Source organism: Aulostomus chinensis, chromosome 4, assembly GCF_037954235.1.
Source record: "Aulostomus chinensis isolate RoL2024-O1b breed Wild chromosome 4, RoL_Achi_v1.0, whole genome shotgun sequence".
NCBI lineage: Eukaryota > Metazoa > Chordata > Actinopteri > Syngnathiformes > Aulostomidae > Aulostomus > Aulostomus chinensis.
Window position 1 is genome coordinate 9,406,323 of NC_141323.1, and position 19,916 is coordinate 9,426,238.

The 19,916-nt window shown below is 45.6% G+C and overlaps 1 protein-coding gene across 1 annotated transcript; it reads left to right on the forward strand.

The window, feature by feature from the left end:
* Positions 1–1,412: 1,412 nt before the first annotated feature.
* Positions 1,413–8,386, forward strand: LOC147262601 (23 kDa integral membrane protein-like). The gene is made up of 9 exons (XM_086202420.1): positions 1,413–1,597; positions 2,685–2,750; positions 3,126–3,251; positions 3,964–4,038; positions 4,481–4,576; positions 4,867–4,961; positions 5,285–5,390; positions 5,538–5,621; positions 6,093–8,386. Exons 1-9 carry the CDS (start codon positions 1,538–1,540, stop codon positions 6,213–6,215), a joined length of 831 nt encoding a protein of 276 aa, XP_086058546.1. The 5' UTR covers positions 1,413–1,537; the 3' UTR covers positions 6,216–8,386.
* Positions 8,387–19,916: the final 11,530 nt, after the last annotated feature.

The window sequence follows — 19,916 nt, forward strand, 5'->3', positions numbered from 1 at the left end:
TCAGTTCTACATCAGATCCACCAGTAAACACCAGACCGGTGGATGTTGGAGGTTCAGTTCTACATCAGATCCACCAGTAAACACCAGACCGGTGAATGTTGGAGGTTCAGTTCTACATCAGATCCACCAGTAAACACCAGACCGGTGGATGTTGGAGGTTCAGTTCTACATCAGATCCACCAGTAAACACCAGACCGGTGGATGGTGGAGGTTCAGTTCTACATCAGATCCACCAGTAAACACCAGACCGGTGGATGTTGGAGGTTCAGTTCTACATCAGATCCACCAGTAAACACCAGACCGGTGGATGTTGGAGGTTCAGTTCTACATCAGATCCACCAGTAAACACCAGACCGGTGGATGGTGGAGGTTCAGGTCTACATCAGATCCACCAGTAAACACCAGACCGGTGGATGGTGGAGGTTCAGTTCTACATCAGATCCACCAGTAAACACCAGACCGCTGGATGGTGGAGGTTCAGTTCTACATCAGATCCACCAGTAAACACCAGACCGCTGGATGGTGGAGGTTCAGTTCTACATCAGATCCACCAGTAAACACCAGACCGGTAGATGTTGGAGGTTCAGTTCTACATCAGATCCACCAGTAAACACCAGACCGGTGGATGGTGGAGGTTCAGTTCTACATCAGATCCACCAGTAAACACCAGACCGCTGGATGTTGCAGGTTCAGTTCTACATCAGATCCACCAGTAAACACCAGACCGTGGATGGTGGAGGTTCAGTTCTACATCAGATCCACCAGTAAACACCAGACCGGTGGATGGTGGAGGTTCAGTTCTACATCAGATCCACCAGTAAACACCAGACTGGTGGATGGTGGAGGTTCAGTTCTACATCAGATCCACCAGTAAACACCAGACTGGTGGATGGTGGAGGTTCAGGTCTACATCAGATCCACCAGTAACACCAGACTGGTGGATGTTGGAGTGGTGGAGTCTTAAAAACCTGGGTTGCTAACAAGAGTCTAGAGGAGCCTACAGAGGTCATGGAGGTCATTAAAGGTCATCAGAGGGAAAACACAAGAAGCCTGAAGCTCAGAGGTGGTGACCTTGAAGTCATGTGACTGTCCTCACTGACGTGATCAGTCTTGTGCATGGAATTTCCTCAACTGTGGCACAAATGTTCACTGGGATCAAGGATGAACCGAAGGATTCTGGAGGTCATAGGTCACAGTGACAGGCTTACAGATCCGTGGGACTCAACCATCCACAGGATGTCTGTTTTTGTGGATGAAATCATTTAATTATGGAGCTGGAAGTTCCTTTACAACTTAAAATCTCTCCATCTCCTGTCTTCTCCTCTCCCTCTCTGCTCTCTCAGCTTATCTTCCAAACTTGGTCATGTTCTCGGTTCTGCAGCCAAACTCTGAGCTTTAAACAACATCCATCACACACACACACACACACACACACACACACACACACACACACACACACACACACACACACACACACACACTCCCCTCTGCTCTCCTCTCTGGTTCTATTTTGGCTGGACGCTCTCAGACAGCGGTCATGGCTCGCTGTAGGAGTTACTTGCGAGGACTCGACATCTGTGTCACAGTGTTGCTGCTGGTAAGCAAAGTGCTAACTGCTAACTGCTAGCTGCTCGCTGTATGTTTGTGTTTACTTGTGATGGAGGTGAACCGCAGCGGGAGGAAAGGCTGACAAGAAAGACGATAAAAAAACTCAATAGTGTTTGACCTTTAAACTATAATAATAATAGTATAGTAATATAATTAAGGTTTTTTTTTAATAGAGACAGAATACAGGAATAATGGATTTAAACATTTATTGAAATAAATGTAATATTTCTATTAAACATTATTTTCCTCTCACTGCGGCTGTTACTTTTGAATTATATTCATATTCATGTTTTATTATAGCGTTAGCTACTTCAGATGCTACTTAAACAAGCTCCTCGCTAATACAAGTTAGCAGTAATGTTAGCTTGCTGCTTCAGGTTAGCATTTAACCCTGATGGGTTTATTCTAGGCTGAAGCGTGACTCAGGTCCTCACCGTTATTAATGATCTTTAGCATTGACGTTGTGTTACTTAGACAAGAAAGAAACAGTAATAAGAAGTATAAAAACACTTAATATAGAATACAGTACAAATTATAAACTACAATAACATATTAATGAAGGCAGATGAGACAGACAAAGTGGAATTTGATCAATTTGGTCAAATAACATTCTGATTTCTATAAAAGCAGCGTAAGTTAATTATTTATCCACATTCAAGTTAGCAGAGGGCTAACAGGAAGTAGCCAGCTCACCCATTCGAGCATGCTCAGTATTGGAAGGAGATGATTGGACACGCACACACACACACGCACGCACACACACACACACACGAAGTGACTAATGTAGTTGGACCGGGCCTGGGAAACTCTCCCTAAGGCATCGGCCCGAGAGTCCGTATGGAGGGAAATATCCTGGACCTGAACATCTCTGGTGTCTTGTGTTGTGCTGCTTGAAACTGCAGTTGCACTAAAAAAGATCCTGAAGAAGCCACGGCGTCTCTCACGCGTCTGATGGCTGATGGGCGTCTGACGGCGCATCTCTGGGGAGACGGCAGTTTCCCAGGAATGTCGCTTCTCTTCCAGACTTCCTCCTCTGGTCTGCTCTTTGACTGGGCTCTTCCTCTCATGCTCTGCAGGTGTCTGGCGTGGTGATGATCGGCGTCGGCTTCTCCTCCATCGATGGGAACATACCAGTGGCTGAGGTGGAGACAAAGCTGCCTGACTGGCTTCCATCCATGTTTACCTGCTATTGAGGAAACTGTTGTTGTTGTTGTTGTTGTTGTTGTTGTTGTTGATTAGGTGTGAAACTGCAATCACACTCAAGTTTATACTCAACAGGCATGTAGTCCCTCCTCTAGGGAGCTCAGGTCCAGGCTAGTTAGCTTAGCACAATGACTGGTAGTGGGTGGGAAGTGTTAGCATTAGCGAGCACAGGTTCAGGATGCTGCTGTGTTGGCACCTTCTCGTCCCTCTGGTGGCCGTGATAGGAATCATAACTTGCTACGTTTCGTAGGTGTATGGAGAGCGAGTGAGGACACAGTGTGTAACTGTGACCGCGCGTGTGTGTCTGTTTCCAGTTGTTCAAGCAGTTGTCCAGCAGCGACGGCTTGCTGCTCCTGCAGGTGTTTGGACCCATCACCATGGTTTTGTCGATTCTGGGCATCTGTGCTGCCTCTTTGGACCTGAAACCTCTGCTACTGGTGGTCAGTCTTGCTTCCATTACTTATTCTCGTTTCCATGGAAACGTCCCCAAACTACTTACAAGGGGACTTGGATTTTGTACCCAACAAACCCCTGAACAGACGCCAAACCCAGTTCCAACCTGTACTGACCCTCAAACTGCGAGTCCAGGACTGAGGACAGACCAAAACCCCCACTTTACAAAAATGTCCTGTTAATGTATGTAAGCAAACAAGGTTAGCATGCTATGTTAGCTGTGTGTTAGCATGCTATGTTAGCTGTGTGTTAGCAAGCTATGTTGGCAATCTGCGGTAGAAGGATGAGGCATTCACGTAATCCTGCTGAGGTCACGCATTCACGCCATTTTCTCTCCTCCATGTTGCTGTTTTGCAGTTTGGCAGCTAATAAAGTAAACGAGTTCCTGCTCGTTCGTCCCACCACTCAGCAGCTTTTCGGCTTTTTCTGTAACTTATTGTTTTCATGTCTGGTTTGGAAAGTATGTGTTTAACCTGCAATGATCTACTTGTTACGAATATTAATTGAAAAGTTAAGTTGTCATCTGGCAACTGAAAAGGAGTCACCAAGAGTCTTTTTTTAGGTCGTAGTGAGACCCTCACCTGGACCCTTTGACTGCCTGAGGCTGTCGTAGACATTAAGAACCAATCAAAATGCCGTTTTCCCCAACAAGATAAACACCCACGTTTGGGGGCGGGGCTAATATGTGTTTGTCCTCAGTTTTCAGGTCTAATAATGGTGGAGTTTGTGGCGCTGATGGTTGTCGCCTCACCGCTGGTTCAGGTTCAAGCTCAGGTAAAATGTACCTGTAATGTCACTGGCGCCTCATAACTCAAATAACTCACATGGCTCTCCTTGGAGTGTAACGTTGTGTCTGCTGCCTGCTCAGAAACAGCGGGTAGGACTTAGTAACTAGCTGGTGAACATGATGGAGCACGTGCCAACTCAGGAGTCAGGTATTTTCTCTTGAGAGGTGGTAGAGAACAAAACAGAGGTGAAAGACACAAGAAAGAAGACTGCCGTGAGGTGGAAATAAACAGCTGATTGCTAGCAGGTTCAGCTTAGCATCTTAGAACGTGTCGAGCTCTCTCGTGTCCGTTGTGTCTTAAATGCTGGATCCTACATTTCCCATAATGCAAAACATTCAAGAAAAAGACATCGTTTTTAGCCGTCAGAAAACTCTTTAGTTTGAGGTAAACAATCATTGGCTGGGCTTCGTTGTCTGTTCTACCTTCAGATGGACGGCGCCGTGGACGAGGTGTTCCTCAACGTGACCCCCCTGCACAGAGCCGACCTCTACATCCAGAGGGAACTTAGCAAACTACAAACCTCCGTAAGACAAACACATAAATACAGTAAAATTAAACAGAATCTCAGTCACCTGACTGCTCTCAAACATTCACAGCTCGCTTTGTATTTGTCATCTTTTCTGACGAGCTCGCCGATCCATTTTCTGTAAACAGCAATCGCACAGGCGCCTTCGTGGAACATAGAACATAGATATATATGTGTGTACACACATACACCCACAACCTCGTCCCAGTCAACTTGACAAGCTAATACTAATGCTGAGACAGCATCTAGTGGCCATTACAGGAACTGCAGCTGTCAGATGTTCCTCAGGACTCATGTTGTGGTTTGAGGAGTTCTGACGACTGGGAGAATCAGCTTCCTGTGTCCTGCTTCTGCACGCCGTCCACTCACAACCTACAGCTGAGGTGAGACGCTGGCTGGCCAATAAGCGCGGTGAATATGCTCACCTTCTTCTTCTGCTTCTTCTTTGATTTTCTTTGAGTGATAACGAACCGTAACGAGGACAGTTGTTGTGACCTGATTCAGGTCACAACAACTTCATGCTTTAAAACACTCAGAGCAAATGAGTCACCGTGAGGCTTTGTTGCTCGGGTGTCAGAGGTCGACCCGGCCCTCACCCAAATGCCACCTCAATCACTGTAAAAAGGGTTTTTTTCCTCTGCTGATGTCACCCGCAGGACATCAAGCACACCTGTGACGTGTCTTTGCTCTTCTCTCTGTCTTAAAGTGCTCAGTCAGGTAACGCTAGTGCAGACGGACCCTGTGTGGCGGTGGCTCGTGACCTTTCCCATTTGACCTCACAGGTCTCAGATGAAACATGGGTTCACTCCAAGGTAACCACACCCACACAGGCCTTCCATCTCTTTCTGTGTTTCTCCTCTCATTAATCATCTTGTGGACATTCGAGTAGCAACATAATTTGCATCAATAATGGTGGGCCGTTCATTGTAACATTGACCTTTGACCTCTGCATGTGACAGCCCTGCGGCCCCATCCTGAAGAGCTACTTGAGCTTCCCCATCAAACTCAGGATAGGAATCATTTCAGCCTTCGCCACCATCACGGTACGATAACACGCCGACCTCCACGTCTCTGGACTCTTGAAATGCTGAATGTCTACCAGAACACGTCTTGGTCATATGAACATGTGACTGACGGGTTCTTGCTCAAAGGCACGCAGTTGCAAGCGAATATGAACGAGTTTCTCCATGAGTCACTGGAGGCATTTACATGTTGTCATGACTGACTACAAGTTTCTGAATTAGGAAAAAATATAGAGACATGTGTTATGTGTCTCTGCCTCATTGACCTTTGACCTCCAAAATTCATCCTCAAGTCCAAGTGGACGTTTGTACCACAGAGAAATTTCCTGGCAACGTCCCTGAGACATTGTACTCATTCTGGTGATGTTTTTAGATCACTTTCCAAACAATGTTTCCATTTCCAAATGTGTGTGTGTGTGTGTGTGTGTGTGTGTGTGTGTGTGTGTGTGTGTGTGTGTGTGTGTGTGTGTGTGTGTGTGTGTGGTGTTGCAGATGGCAGCCATTGTTCTGTCCTTGGCTTTGGGTCTTGAGGAATACTGGAGGACGCCACCGGTAGAAACTACAGTTGACGACTACAACAGAGTTAAATACCAACCTAAACCCACCCTGACCTGACCTCTGACCCCACACCTAACAATTAAGCATCAATAAATGTTTTTGATGTTTCAAAGGGTTAAAAAAATGTCATAAATCAATGTTTTACCAAATTTAATATGCTGTTTTGAGATTCAAGTTAGAGATATATATTTGTGACTTATTATTTAACGTAATTAAAGAGGAAGTTTAATGTTACAATCCTGTTTTGATCTGGGTCAAACCACAACGACAGGTTTCTAGTAGAAAGGGAAAGTCAAGGCAGAGGGCTGGACTCATGGTGGATTTTATTCAAAACATTTGTGAGAAAGTCTTTTACTTCAATCATCTTTAGAGCTAGACATGAAAAAGGAGACTCTTCAATCAATAGCTTAGCACAATGACTGGTAGTGGGTGGGAAGTGTTAGCGTAGCTCCGTCTCTGCCTGCATTAATATCAGGAGGGTTGTGTGTCACCTTGGTGATGAACACCAGTTTAACATGAGGAGACGTTGTAGTGGTAGAATCAGACACGTAGCCGGAACTACTTTCCTGACTGGGAGCAGTGATTTGACGCAGCACCTCCAAAGCTCCACTGGAACTTGGGTCAACAGAACCAAAGGTTTGTTGAGGACTAGAAGAGCGACTGCTGCTACTGATGATGATGAGGAGGAGGATTCCTGCTGGACACACCAGCATCCTGGACCTGAGCTAGCTGATGCTAACACTTCCCACCCACCACCAGCCATTGGTTTAAGCTAACTAGCCTGGACCTGAGCTAGCTGATGCTAACACTTCCCACACACTACCAGCCATTGGGCTAAGCTAACTAGCATCCTGGACCTGAGCTAGCTGATGCTAACACTTCCCAACCACCACCAGTCATTGGGCTAAGATAACTAGCCTGGACCTGAGCTAACTGATGCTAACACTTCCCACCCACTACCAGCCATTGGGCTAAGCTAACTAGCATCCTGGACCTGAGCTAGCTGATGCTAACACTTCCCACCCACAACCAGCCATTGGGCAAAGCTAACTAGCCTGGACCTGAGCTAGCTGATGCTAACACTTCCCACCCACTACCAGCCATTGGGCTAAACTAACTAGCATCCTGGACCTGAGCTAGCTGATGCTAACACTTCCCACCCACTACCAGCCATTGGGCTAAACTAACTAGCATCCTGGACCTGAGCTAGCTGATGCTAACACTTCCCACCCACTACCAGCCATTGGGCTAAACTAACTAGCATCCTGGACCTGAGCTAGATGATGCTAACACTTATGTACTCACAATTCCTTTGTTTTTGCACTTTATGTGTTGATTATTCACAGGGTTAGTAGAGGCTGGTTCTATTGGATCTTTCAGTGAACTGACGAGGAACTCAAAATCTGCTTTATTTTGTTTGCTATTTGGGATTCTGCCTATTCCTGATTTATAGCTTTCAAAATATCCACAATAATATGTGAATATTGTATATTTGTTCATTCTATTTATTTGTTGTGGATCAGTAGATTTTTGGACATTTTTTTAACAACTGCAAGAGATGTGTCCAGTTGTCTGTGTCTTCAAATAAAACTACGTATGTTGAGTCTGCGCTAGCTGCCGTTAGCTACATTGCTAGTAGCTATGTTGTTACGATTACATGCGCTCGGTATTCCACTGTAATAATGTTTTTGCTCTTGTTCCGTAACTGAGAATATTCTGAGTAAGAGTCACAGCTCAAGAGTATTAATATTCTATTGTTTGCAACCAGACATGCAAATTGCGGCTAGCTAGGCTTGTGATTGAGGGCGGAGCTAAAGTGAGCTGTCATTCTTTCCGTTATAAGGTCCCTCTGATGTGTGTGTATGGAAGATTGCTATTTCGCTGTTTGCTAACTTTGTCTTTACACTTTATAAATTGCAGAGACTTTGAATGTATTTTGATGAATCAGGTGAGTTTCATTACATGTTAGCAAAACTACCTGCTAGCACTTAGCTAGTGCGTTCACGCATCTGAGGCTGCTGCCTGTACTGTTTACATGAACCTAGTCAGATTTGGAATTGTGATTTTTAGTTTAATAGTGGAATCTTCGAGTGTGTAAATGCAGCTGTGAGGGCTCTCAGCTTGTTTATCCTACACATCTCACAACACGCTCACACACCGATGTCACCTATGCAAAACCCACGGTTCAACAGTGTTCGGTGCTTTTTGTGGTCTTTGGTAAAAGAATAAATGGCCTTTTAAAAACCTTGAATCTGGCGTGTCCCGCAGACATTCATGGAAGTTAGGAACGATAAACCGAATGTTAAAGTCAGTGCAGTGATCCAGGAGAGAAACATCCCAGACTTGTTTTGACTCACTGTATTTCCTCTCTCGGCCACACGATAGCGGTCACGGCTCAAACCAGGAAACAGGAAGCAGATCTGTACATTGTGTTCACCAGATTCCTCACTGACAGACGAGCTGCAGACCAGATGACACACACTGAAGGGGTCGACCCAAAGCTCCTGTACGAGTGGACCAGCGGTGAATGTAAACATGATGGATCCACACCAGCCTCCAATGGTCTGAGGAGAACCTGGTCTCTTTGAGGACGGGACCCAGCACCCAGATACGGAGGCCCAGAAGTGCAAAACAACAAAATCACAATAAGATTCAGAAAACTTCATTTATCCCCAAGGGAGCACAGAGCGGTGCAGTTGGTTACACAACGACAACACAACGACAACACAACGACATACATGAGGTCAGGAAGTCCTGACAGTTGCAGGAATTGTGTGTTTGCATGGCGTCAGCAGCTTCACGAGGAAGAAAGAAACACCAGGATGTGGGTGCCCTCAGTGGGGGGGGGGGGGGGTGGAGGGCGTGTGCTTCACTTAGTGTCCACTTTACTTTTTGTGTCAAGTTCCCAATGTTCACGTCTCAGTTTTAGGTGTGAGTCTTGATCGATGAAATGGAAAATGAACTTTTTCATAGCCTTTCTATCTTCGCAGCGCTCAAGGTGCTTAATTGTGTCGTCTCTCACACACACACACACACCGATGGTGGAGCTGCCCTGCAAGGTGCCAACCTGCTCACCAGGAGCAGTTAGGGGTTCAGTATCTTGCTCAGGACAAGGTCACCGGGGGAAGTGGGGATTGAACTAGCGACCCTCGGGTCGCTAGACGACCACGCTCCCTCTGAGCCATGCCTCCCAGTAGCAGTTTATATACCACCTTCAAATAATTCAATTTCTCTTCCTGTAAAAATCACATGACCTTTGGCTCATCCTGCACTAAGGGGGCGTGTACTACATTTGTGTCCAATGAAAATGCTGTCTTAGAGTATGATGCCCCTCCCCCATCTATCACATGGTTTCCCGAATGGCCGGTCCAACCGGAGCATTTTTTTTTTTTTTGTAACCCTAAAGCCGCGTTTATGTCCTCCTGCCCTCGCGGCCGCAGCACATACAGACAGGTACACGATAATCCACGAGCGCTTCACCCCCTCAGGACGCGATGTGCTGGCCAGGACTCGTCTCCATGCCAACGATACACAGACAGCCTGTTACTGGGTCGGTCAGAGTTTTTGGAGCGGTTTGTTCAATGAAAGGGACGCTTGCTTTGATTTCAGGGGTCTTGTTTGGTTTAATTCAACTTTTTCTTTTAATTTATGACAAAATGGAAACGACATTTTATTTTATTTTGTACTTTTGTTGTTGTTTTGAATGAAAAGGACATTTTGTTTGAATGTTAGGTTTTTATCACGTGGCCTGACGACCTGGCAGGCCAGAGCCTTCAGGGGGCCCTCGGCAGAGTTTGGTTTTGCCCCCCATCACCAGGTGGAGTAAACTGTGCTGGACGAATGTTGACACAAACGTCACGCTATAATGTGACATCATCAAGTATAAATGCAGAACTATGAGCTATTGTCATTCATTCATTAAATTATGTTGTCACCTCTTTAAGTTTTTAATGTTTCACAAAAAAAAAAAAAAAAGCAAAAAGACACCCGACACTCGATTGGGAGACTCGAATCGAGCCGCTGAGTTCGCTTGTGCCTCGGCCGGCCCTGCATGCGATGGGTTTCGATGGAGCTATGCTAACACTTGCTACCAGTCCTTGTGCTAAGCTAGCAAAGCTAACTGGCATGTCTTCTGTCTGTCTCTGGGCGGATGGCGTCATCTGCACCGCTCTCAGAATGCCGACTCATGTCTTCACACTCGACAGCTCGTCGTGATGTGTTTACATCACGCCTGTCTTGAGAAGTGATTTGATTGGCAGTCCTGTGTGATCATTTTGTCCAATCAGAATCCTCCACTCATTCACAAACCTGCAGTGTCCACCTCTGACCTCTGAACATTGTGTTCGCCTTCAGTGTTTCCTGCGCTGGACTGTCCGCGTTCGCCAGCTGACGCTAACCCTGTTGCCGGTGGTCAAGCAGGATGTTGGCGTTGTAAGTCTTTCAAGTCTGCTCTGAGGATGGAAACGACTCCCCAAACTCTGGCTAATTAATGGCTAATCACTTTCTATTTCAGAGCAACAGCACCCTCTCTGCGCGCTCACCTGCTGGGCTTCTCTCAGCGATGCTGACACTTTCTGTTCTCCGTCATTCGTCCCGTCTCCTCCCAGACAGACTGTCCCGCGCTGAGCAGCCCTGCTGCTGTCTCTGAAACCTCATGTAGGAGGTTCATCCTCACCAAGGTGCCGGCACCTTACGCTGCCACCGCCGCCGCCGCCGCCGCCGCCGCTGCCACCTCATGCCAGCCTCATGCCAGCCTCATCTGCCTGTCAGAGGTATCTGAATATGTTAGAAAATGGTTTTGTCCTTCCAGCTTCCTTTCACGTGAACACGCTCACAAACAGGTGGGAAACGCTGGGTTGAGTTCGCCAGTTCAGAACCTCAAACTGTGGTACCGCGAGTGTTGTTCCTGGCCCTGGTCACGTGTGGTTCACGCTGCCTTTGCCTCCGTGAAAAATGAAGCGTCATCTCTGTCCACTGGGACTCAAGGATGAGCTGGGACAATGCTGGTGGTCAAAGGTCAAGGCCACTGGGACTGGAACACACATCGCAGTATTTCTAGTTTTACTGTGTATTTTAATTTGACTACTTCTGATGTTGGGAAGTAACACGCCATGTTACACGCCATGTTACACGCCATGTCTTGCCAGCACAAAGAGAAGGAAGGACATAAAATATCTATAATCCAGCTCAAGTCAGGACAGAGAGCTGCAACATGTCGTCAAACCAGAGGGGAGATAGAGCGCAGTGGAAGCCTGCCAGGGTAAATGTTCTCATCTGTCACAGCCAAATCCCCCCCCATGGCGACGCCCACCACCAGGTGTTGGCATGTTGGAGAACCTGCTGAACTCTGTGTTCCTTTTTACAGAAACATGTTATCACATCCCGGAATGTGTGATATTTCTAAAGCCTGTATTCCTGCGTGTACATGAATCCTCTCGCTAACGGAAATACTTCATTGTGCGATTGATACCTGCCACAAGAGAACCCTTCGAGCACATTAAACACACACACACACACACACACACACACACACACACACACACACACACACACACACACACACTTGCGCACACACGCACACACACCAAGTTTAGTGAAATTCAGCTTCCAAGTTTTACACAATCAACAGCTGCTGCTCTTCCTGGTCCAGTGTGGTTGAAATACTGTATGTACAATCAGGTAGTAAAAGTACTACGGTGAGCTCACAGACACAATAGAAATTCAACCCGTGGGGGGGTGAGGTCATTTAAAGCGGTGTGCTATTTCTCCACCCCATGACACCATTATCAAGTCAGCCAAAATGGCTGCAGGCAAGAACAACAGCGACTCAGTGACCTCAACTCCTCCATGAAGTTCACTTTCATTTTGAGTTGGACAAAAACAAAACACTGGTTCATCAACTTAGTTTAGGAAGCAAGACGTCTGTGAAACGAAACCAAAACCCAACTAAACAAGTTGACAAATAGTGTGGTAGAACTACATCCTGTGACGCGCTGCAGGTTCCCTCCACCACTCAGCCAATCATCAACGCAGAGTTCACACCTGCCATTGTTCCCTCTATTTGGCTGCGCCTCTACAACGGGAATCTGCAAGTAGAGGACTCTTAATACTACTACTACTACTAGCAGTACTGCTACTACTCATGTTTACATATATTTTAAGTGTTCTCAGGTGAATGAAGGTGTTCAAGCCTTTGATCTGTGTTAGTTTCTTCTACTCAAAGCCTACAAATGAATGCTGATCGTTGCTGTAGCTGAGGCACACCTGGTTAGCTGCTGCTGCTAGCACAGCTGCTCATCTCTGACATCATCTCATGTTTCACCACGACAGAGACATTCCAGCCGGCAGCAGGCCTCATCTTGATCCTCCCACCTTGGCCTGTTCTCAGCCGTGGACCCTCAGTGACGACTGTCCCCTGGCGGCCAGCGAGGGATGAGGCCAACTAGCTGTCCCAGGCTAGCACGGTGAGTGGCGTGCTAGCTGTTGCCAGCGTCTGTCAACAACAACTCCATGATGCCAAAACATCTTGAAAATCACCGCCAGCTCACACATCCCTGCAGAGGTACTGTCATTTGTGTTGAGAAGAAGAAAACCTGATGGAGCTAGCACTCCTCGCTAACAGACTGCTAATGTTAGCAGGCCATGAAGCACACATGTTGAAATGTAACAGTAACCAGGCAAGGTTTGGTCTCCCTGGCTGATTTCCAGCTGTGGTAAAAGGTTAAAGGTCACTGTCACTTTCCAGGAACACGATAGTAGGAAGAAGGAAGGAACTCAAATACAGCGCAAACATCCACTGGGACTCGAGGATGAACTGAGAAACGTAACCGCCATTCATCAATTTCAGCTTTGAGTGACAGATGTTGGCGTAACGTTCCTCCTCACTTTCATCTCCTCCTCCTTCCTGCTGAGCTGGTGTGGGGGTGTGTCCTCAGCGAGTGGGCGGGTTCCTGTGTGGACCCAACGACGAAGAACGACGCACCGCTAAGTACTTCGATTCCTCAAAGGCGTTTTAAAAAGAACCTGTAGAACTCAACACGATGAGTGAGTCCTGTGTGTGTGTGTGTGTGTGTGTTTGTGTGTGTTTGTGTGTGTGTGTGTGTGTGTTGTGACTTCCTGTATGACTGTTTACTGTATAAATATGAGTGCTTGCTGACACAATATTTTTGTGGAACTCCTACTAATACTGCTTCTAATACTCCTTCGAATACTCCTAATAATACTTCTACTAATACTCCTACTAATACTACTTCTAATACTCCTACTAATACTCCTTCTAATACTCCTACTAATACTACTACTAATACTCCTATTAATACTCCAACTAATACTCCTTCTAATACTCCTACTAATACTACTACTAATACTCCTACTAATACTACTTCTAATACTCCTATTAATACTACTTCTAACACTACTTCTAATACTCCTATTAATACTCCTACTAACACTACTTCTAATACTCCTACTAATACTCCTTCTAATACTCCTACTAATACTACCTGTAATACTCCTACTAATACTACTTGTAATACTCCTACTAATACTCCTACTAATACGACTTCTAATACTACTTTTAATACTACTTCTAATACTCCTACTAATACTACTTCTAATACTACTTCTAATACTCCTACTAATACTACTTCTAATACGCCTACTAATACTACTTCTAATACTACTTCTAATACTCCTACTAATACTACTTCTAATACTACTTCTAATACTCCTAGTAATACGACTTCTAATACTACTTCTAATACTCCTACTAATACTACTTCTAATACTCCTACTAATACTACTTCTAATACTACTTCTAATACTCCTACTTATACTCCTACTAATACTCCTACTAATACGACTTCTAATACTACTTCTAATACTACTTCTAATACTCCTACTAATACTACTTCTAATACTACTTCTAATACGCCTACTAATACTGCTTCTAATACTCCTACTAATACTACTTCTAATACGCCTACTAATACTACTTCTAATACTACTTCTAATACTCCTACTAATACTACTTCTAATACTACTTCTAATACTCCTAGTAATACGACTTCTAATACTACTTCTAATACTCCTACTAATACTACTTCTAATACTCCTACTAATACTACTTCTAATACTACTTCTAATACTCCTACTTATACTCCTACTAATACGACTTCTAATACTACTTCTAATACTACTTCTAATACTCCTACTAATACTACTTCTAATACTCCTACTAATACTACTTCTAATACTACTTCTAATACTACTTCTAATACTCCTACTAATACGACTTCTAATACTACTTCTAATACTCCTACTAATACTACTTCTAATACAACTTCTAATACTACTTCTAATACTCCTACTAATACTACTTCTAATACTACTTCTAATACTACTTCTAACACTCCTACTAATACTACTTCTAATACTACTACTAATACTACTTCTAATACTACTTCTAATACTCCTACTAATACTCCTTCTAATACTCCTACTAATACTACCTGTAATACTCCTACTAATACTACTTGTAATACTCCTACTAATACTCCTACTAATACGACTTCTAATACTACTTTTAATACTACTTCTAATACTCCTACTAATACTACTTCTAATACTACTTCTAATACTCCTACTAATACTCCTACTAATACGACTTCTAATACTACTTCTAATACTACTTCTAATACTCCTACTAATACTACTTCTAATACGCCTACTAATACTACTTCTAATACTACTTCTAATACTACTTCTAACACTCCTACTAATACTACTTCTAATACTCCTACTAATACTACTTCTAATACTACTTCTAATACTCCTACTAATACTACTTCTAATACTCCTACTAATACTACTTCTAATACTACTTCTAATACTACTTCTAATACTCCTACTAATACGACTTCTAATACTACTTCTAATACTCATACTAATACTACTTCTAATACAACTTCTAATACTACTTCTAATACTCCTACTAATACTACTTCTAATACGACTTCTAATACTACTTCTAACACTCCTACTAATACTACTTCTAATACTACTACTAATACTACTTCTAATACTACTTCTAATACTCCTACTAATACTCCTTCTAATACTCCTACTAATACTACCTGTAATACTCCTACTAATACTACTTGTAATACTCCTACTAATACTCCTACTAATACGACTTCTAATACTACTTTTAATACTACTTCTAATACTCCTACTAATACTACTTCTAATACTACTTCTAATACTCCTACTAATACTCCTACTAATACGACTTCTAATACTACTTCTAATACTACTTCTAATACTCCTACTAATACTACTTCTAATACGACTTCTAATACTACTTCTAATACGCCTACTAATACTGCTTCTAATACTCCTACTAATACTACTTCTAATACGCCTACTAATACTACTTCTAATACTACTTCTAATACTACTTCTAACACTCCTACTAATACTACTTCTAATACTACTACTAATACTACTTTTAATACTACTTCTAATACTACTTCTAATACTCCTTCCTGATGCTGAGCTGCTATGTTTGGTGATTTTTGTCACATTCGACTTTGATCACCAGGAATTAAAAGTCCAAAGAGATCAAGGAGGTGTGTGTGTGTGGGGGGGGGGCACATACATGTGCGTGTCCACACGTGATGGAGCGAGCAGGTCGGGCGCGACTGCCCGTCGATATGTGAAAGCTCCATTTGTGTGCAGGACTATTTATTATTTAGAGGTCCGTCTCAGTCCTGAAGAGTCTCGCGGCCTCGTGCAGCATCAACATGATCGATAGCTGAGGAGACACGAGATGTGAGGGACGTCGGCCAACCCCGGCGCGGTAATCAGGCAGAGAGCAGCGCCGCTCGCCAGACGCTCGCGTGTGTGGCCGTTAATTTAATTAGAATCTTTTAGGAATAACGTCTTTTTATTCTGTCCTGGGTTTTGTATGCAGTTTGTGTTGCAGGACAAATTGCATCAAGTCCTCTCATCTTTCATGACCAGACTATGTGAGGCCCCCCCGCCCCCGGGGTCGGCGTCCTCTACTGAGGCTATCATGTTGATGTTGCATCACCGGCAAGGAGCCGCCTGGCTGGTGTACTCGCCGTCCCCCGGGATCAGCCATCCCGTCAATAAAGTTTCCTGTAGGAGGGAAGTTACCGTCCAGTAATGGATCTCTGAGCATTTAGAGGTTTGGAACATGTCTGTTGGAAGGGAGAACAACAGGAAGTGATGTCACGTCACACTAGGAAAGCGTCGGCCTCTTTGTACCAGTAGCAGGAGGGGGCGTGCACGTGTCACATGTTTCAGGCAACACTGGCAGCGAGTGAAAACATGCGTGTTATATAACATAAACAGCTCTGTTGTTGCTGCTCCATGACAGACAGGAAGTGTCTGTTTGGTGTGAACACCAGAAGAAGAGTTGAGTCTCTTATCAGGGTAAAGTCGCCTCCCCTCGGGGTCTCTGGAGCCACGTCCGGCCCCCAGCACGGCAGGTCACCGCCATCTGATTGGTTGAACAAAAACGTTGTGAGCTCATAACTTCCTTCAACGGTTCCACACAGTAATGGATGCACACTTGTTGCTGGCTACCTGTGGCGCTCGCCAGCCAGCTGGGTGCCGTCCTCCCACCCTGTCTATCTGTTGCATTGGAGGGAGACAGAGCTGGAGGTCTGGAGCTGATCTCAACTGCTCCGGTGGGGGGGGGCTGTTGCTAAAGGGCAGATTTGAGTAAGACAGCAGTGATCAAAGCTTCTTGTCTGGGTGGCGCAGTGGTGGAAGAAGGTTAAAGATGGCCGCCAGACACGTTTAAATCATGACTGCTCAGGTTTTAGTGCTGCTTAATGGGCTGATATGATTCCAGCAGGGAGGGTTCCAGCCCCCCCCCCCGACCCCCCCATACAACACCCCAACACATCCATTGGTGGATGAGGGAAGGAAGGCAAGTAGAAGCTGGTATGAGTTGTTTTATGCAGCATCTGACAGGGGGAGGGAGGAGAGAAGGAAGAAGGGAGGGGGAGGAAGGGAGGAGGGAAGGAAGGAGAGAGGGAGGAGGGAGGGAGGGAGGAATGAGAAAAGGGAGGAGGAGGGAGGAACGAGAGAGGGAGGAGGGAAGGAGGGAGGGAAGGAGGGAGGCAGGGAGGAGGGAAGGAAGGAGAGAGGGAGGAGGGAGGGAGGGAGGAATGAGAAAAGGGAGGAGGAGGGAGGAACGAGAGAGGGAGGAGGGAAGGAGGGAGGCAGGGAGGAGGGAAGGAGGGAGGGAGGAGGGAAGGAGGGAGGCAGGGAGGAGGGAAGGAGGGAGGGAGGGAGGGAGGGAGGAGAGTAGGAGCTGGTACCAGCCGTACTCTGACAGAGATCATAAAGTAGATGAAAGACGGCGCTGCAGCGCCGGCGTCACTTTTAATCGACGTCTCTTCAGAGTTACGGCTCGGAGGTCGGATGCTTCATTTAGTTAAAAGCTCTCGGGTGGGAGGGGCCAAGACGTGAGGGATTGGGGTGGCGGGGGGCGAGGGGGGGTGAGGAAGGCGGCTGCAGGATGCTGTAATGTTTTGTGTTTTCCCTCAATGCCCAGCGACGGTGAAACTCAGGCTTTGTTCATGTGAAAGGCAGGTTCCCCAGTGTTCCTCGTTCTGGCGCTGCTCACTCCGGTTCGTCGCCTGCGTCTCTCTGGCTAATCTGAGAGGCCTTCTTGATGATCAAATTACAGAAGGCGAAGGGGCAGCTAATGTGATTGCTGCTATCGGTCATCAGCAGGTCAGAGATGACACGACACAGCCTGCACCAAACATGGTCCAGCCTCATGACTGGAGGGGCTGGAGACCAGAACAATGTTCTGGGTTCTCCTCTGTCACCGGCGGTAGGAAGTGTTCTCTAATGGACGTCAAGGACGGAGCCAAGGAGAGCTCAAGGTGAGCGCGTGAGGTGAATCTGAATCGTAAATCGACTTCCTCCTCTGAGTCATGACATAATCAAATCTTCAATCCCACATGTGCCGCTAAAAATAACCACCGAAGCGGCCCGTTGACATGGAACATGAGACACCTGGTTCCTCGTCTGACTCCAACAGCATCTTCCAAGAATGTTCTCAGCGTTCTCGAAAGTCTTTCCAGAAAAGTCCCCAGTTAGAGTTCTTTGAAAGGACTTGGGGGCGTTAGAGGTCCGCAACAGAACCTGAAGTTCAAGAATGTTCAAGTCTGTTCTGTTGACCCAGACATTCAAACGACTCCCCGAAACGAACGACTCCTCAAAATTCCCATTTCAAACCTTTAGGAGAAGAATCGCACACACGGAACACTCTTAGAGCAACAATCCTCGCAGCTCCTCCACGCAGCCACGATGACGACAGTGATGATGAGGAAATATTGGAGATTCTCTCTCTCTCTCTCTCTCACTCACATACACACACACACACACACACACACACACACCTGTTCACCTGGTGTAGAAGCAGAGCTGGTGCTGGGAGGAAATGATGTGATGGGCACCAGTTTGATGCGTCCACATTCACTCGGACCTCACAAGAACCCACAAACCCGAGGAAAGAATTTCTCCAATTAAGGTACAAACACCCACTGGGACTCAAGGATGAGCTGAACACGTTTCATGGGTAAAGGTCAAAGGTCAAGGTCACTGTCACCTCACATCTGTCCTACATTTTTCAGGAGCATCTTTGCCACAGATGTCCACTGGGACTCCAGAATGTGTTGAATGTTGAAGCCACTGCTGATGTTGAATTATGGGTTGTGGTTAAATTATATAACAAAAAACAGAACTGGCACCTCTCCTGCCACTAGGTGGCAGCACCTGCGGCCAATCCAACCTGAAGCACTTGGTCGTGCCTGCTCAGGTCCTCACTCTGGTCTAAGTTCTTGCTTGTGTTGGACAAAAGCGTCTGCTAACTGTAGATTTGTAGATTTGTGGAATGAGCTGAAGAGGTTTTGGTAGCGAAGGGTCAAAGGTCGCACCTCATTATTTGGTCTCCTTCTTCAAGCCCTACCCAGCACAGCTGTGTGGTTTCAAGCTACGGGAAGAAACAATGGCGAGAGTGTGTTGAGTGTAATCGGGGTCCACTGGGAGCTCAGCGCTTCCATCACGTCCCACCGCCATCAAAACTCCAAACCGCCGCGAACAAGCCTCCTGGTTATATAAGCACTTGATAACATACATAACATACAGTGGAGACGGTGTGTGTGTGTGTGTGTGTGTGTGTGTGTGTGTGTGGTAATAACAATCACATTGTTGTAGTGGTAATTATAGTTATGATGTTAGTAATATGATAGTAATGTAGTGTAGCATAAAATATACAATAATAATAACATAATCCATCCATCATCCATTCATCCATCATCACTCCATCATCCATTCATCCATCATCCCTCCATCCATCATCCATCCATCATCCATTCATCCATCATCCCTCCATCCATCATCCATCCATCATCCATCATCCATTCATCCATCATCCATCCATCATCCATCCATCCATCATCCATCCATCATCCATCCATCCATCATCTATCCATCATCCATTCATCCATCCATCCATCATCCCTCCATCCGTCATCCATTCATCCATCATCCATCCATCCACCATCCCTCCATCCATCATCCATCCATCCATCATCCCTCCATCCATCATCCATCCATCCATCATCCCTCCATCCATCATCCATTCATCCATCATCCATCCATCCATCATCCCTCCATCCATCATCCATCCATCCATCATCCATTCATCAT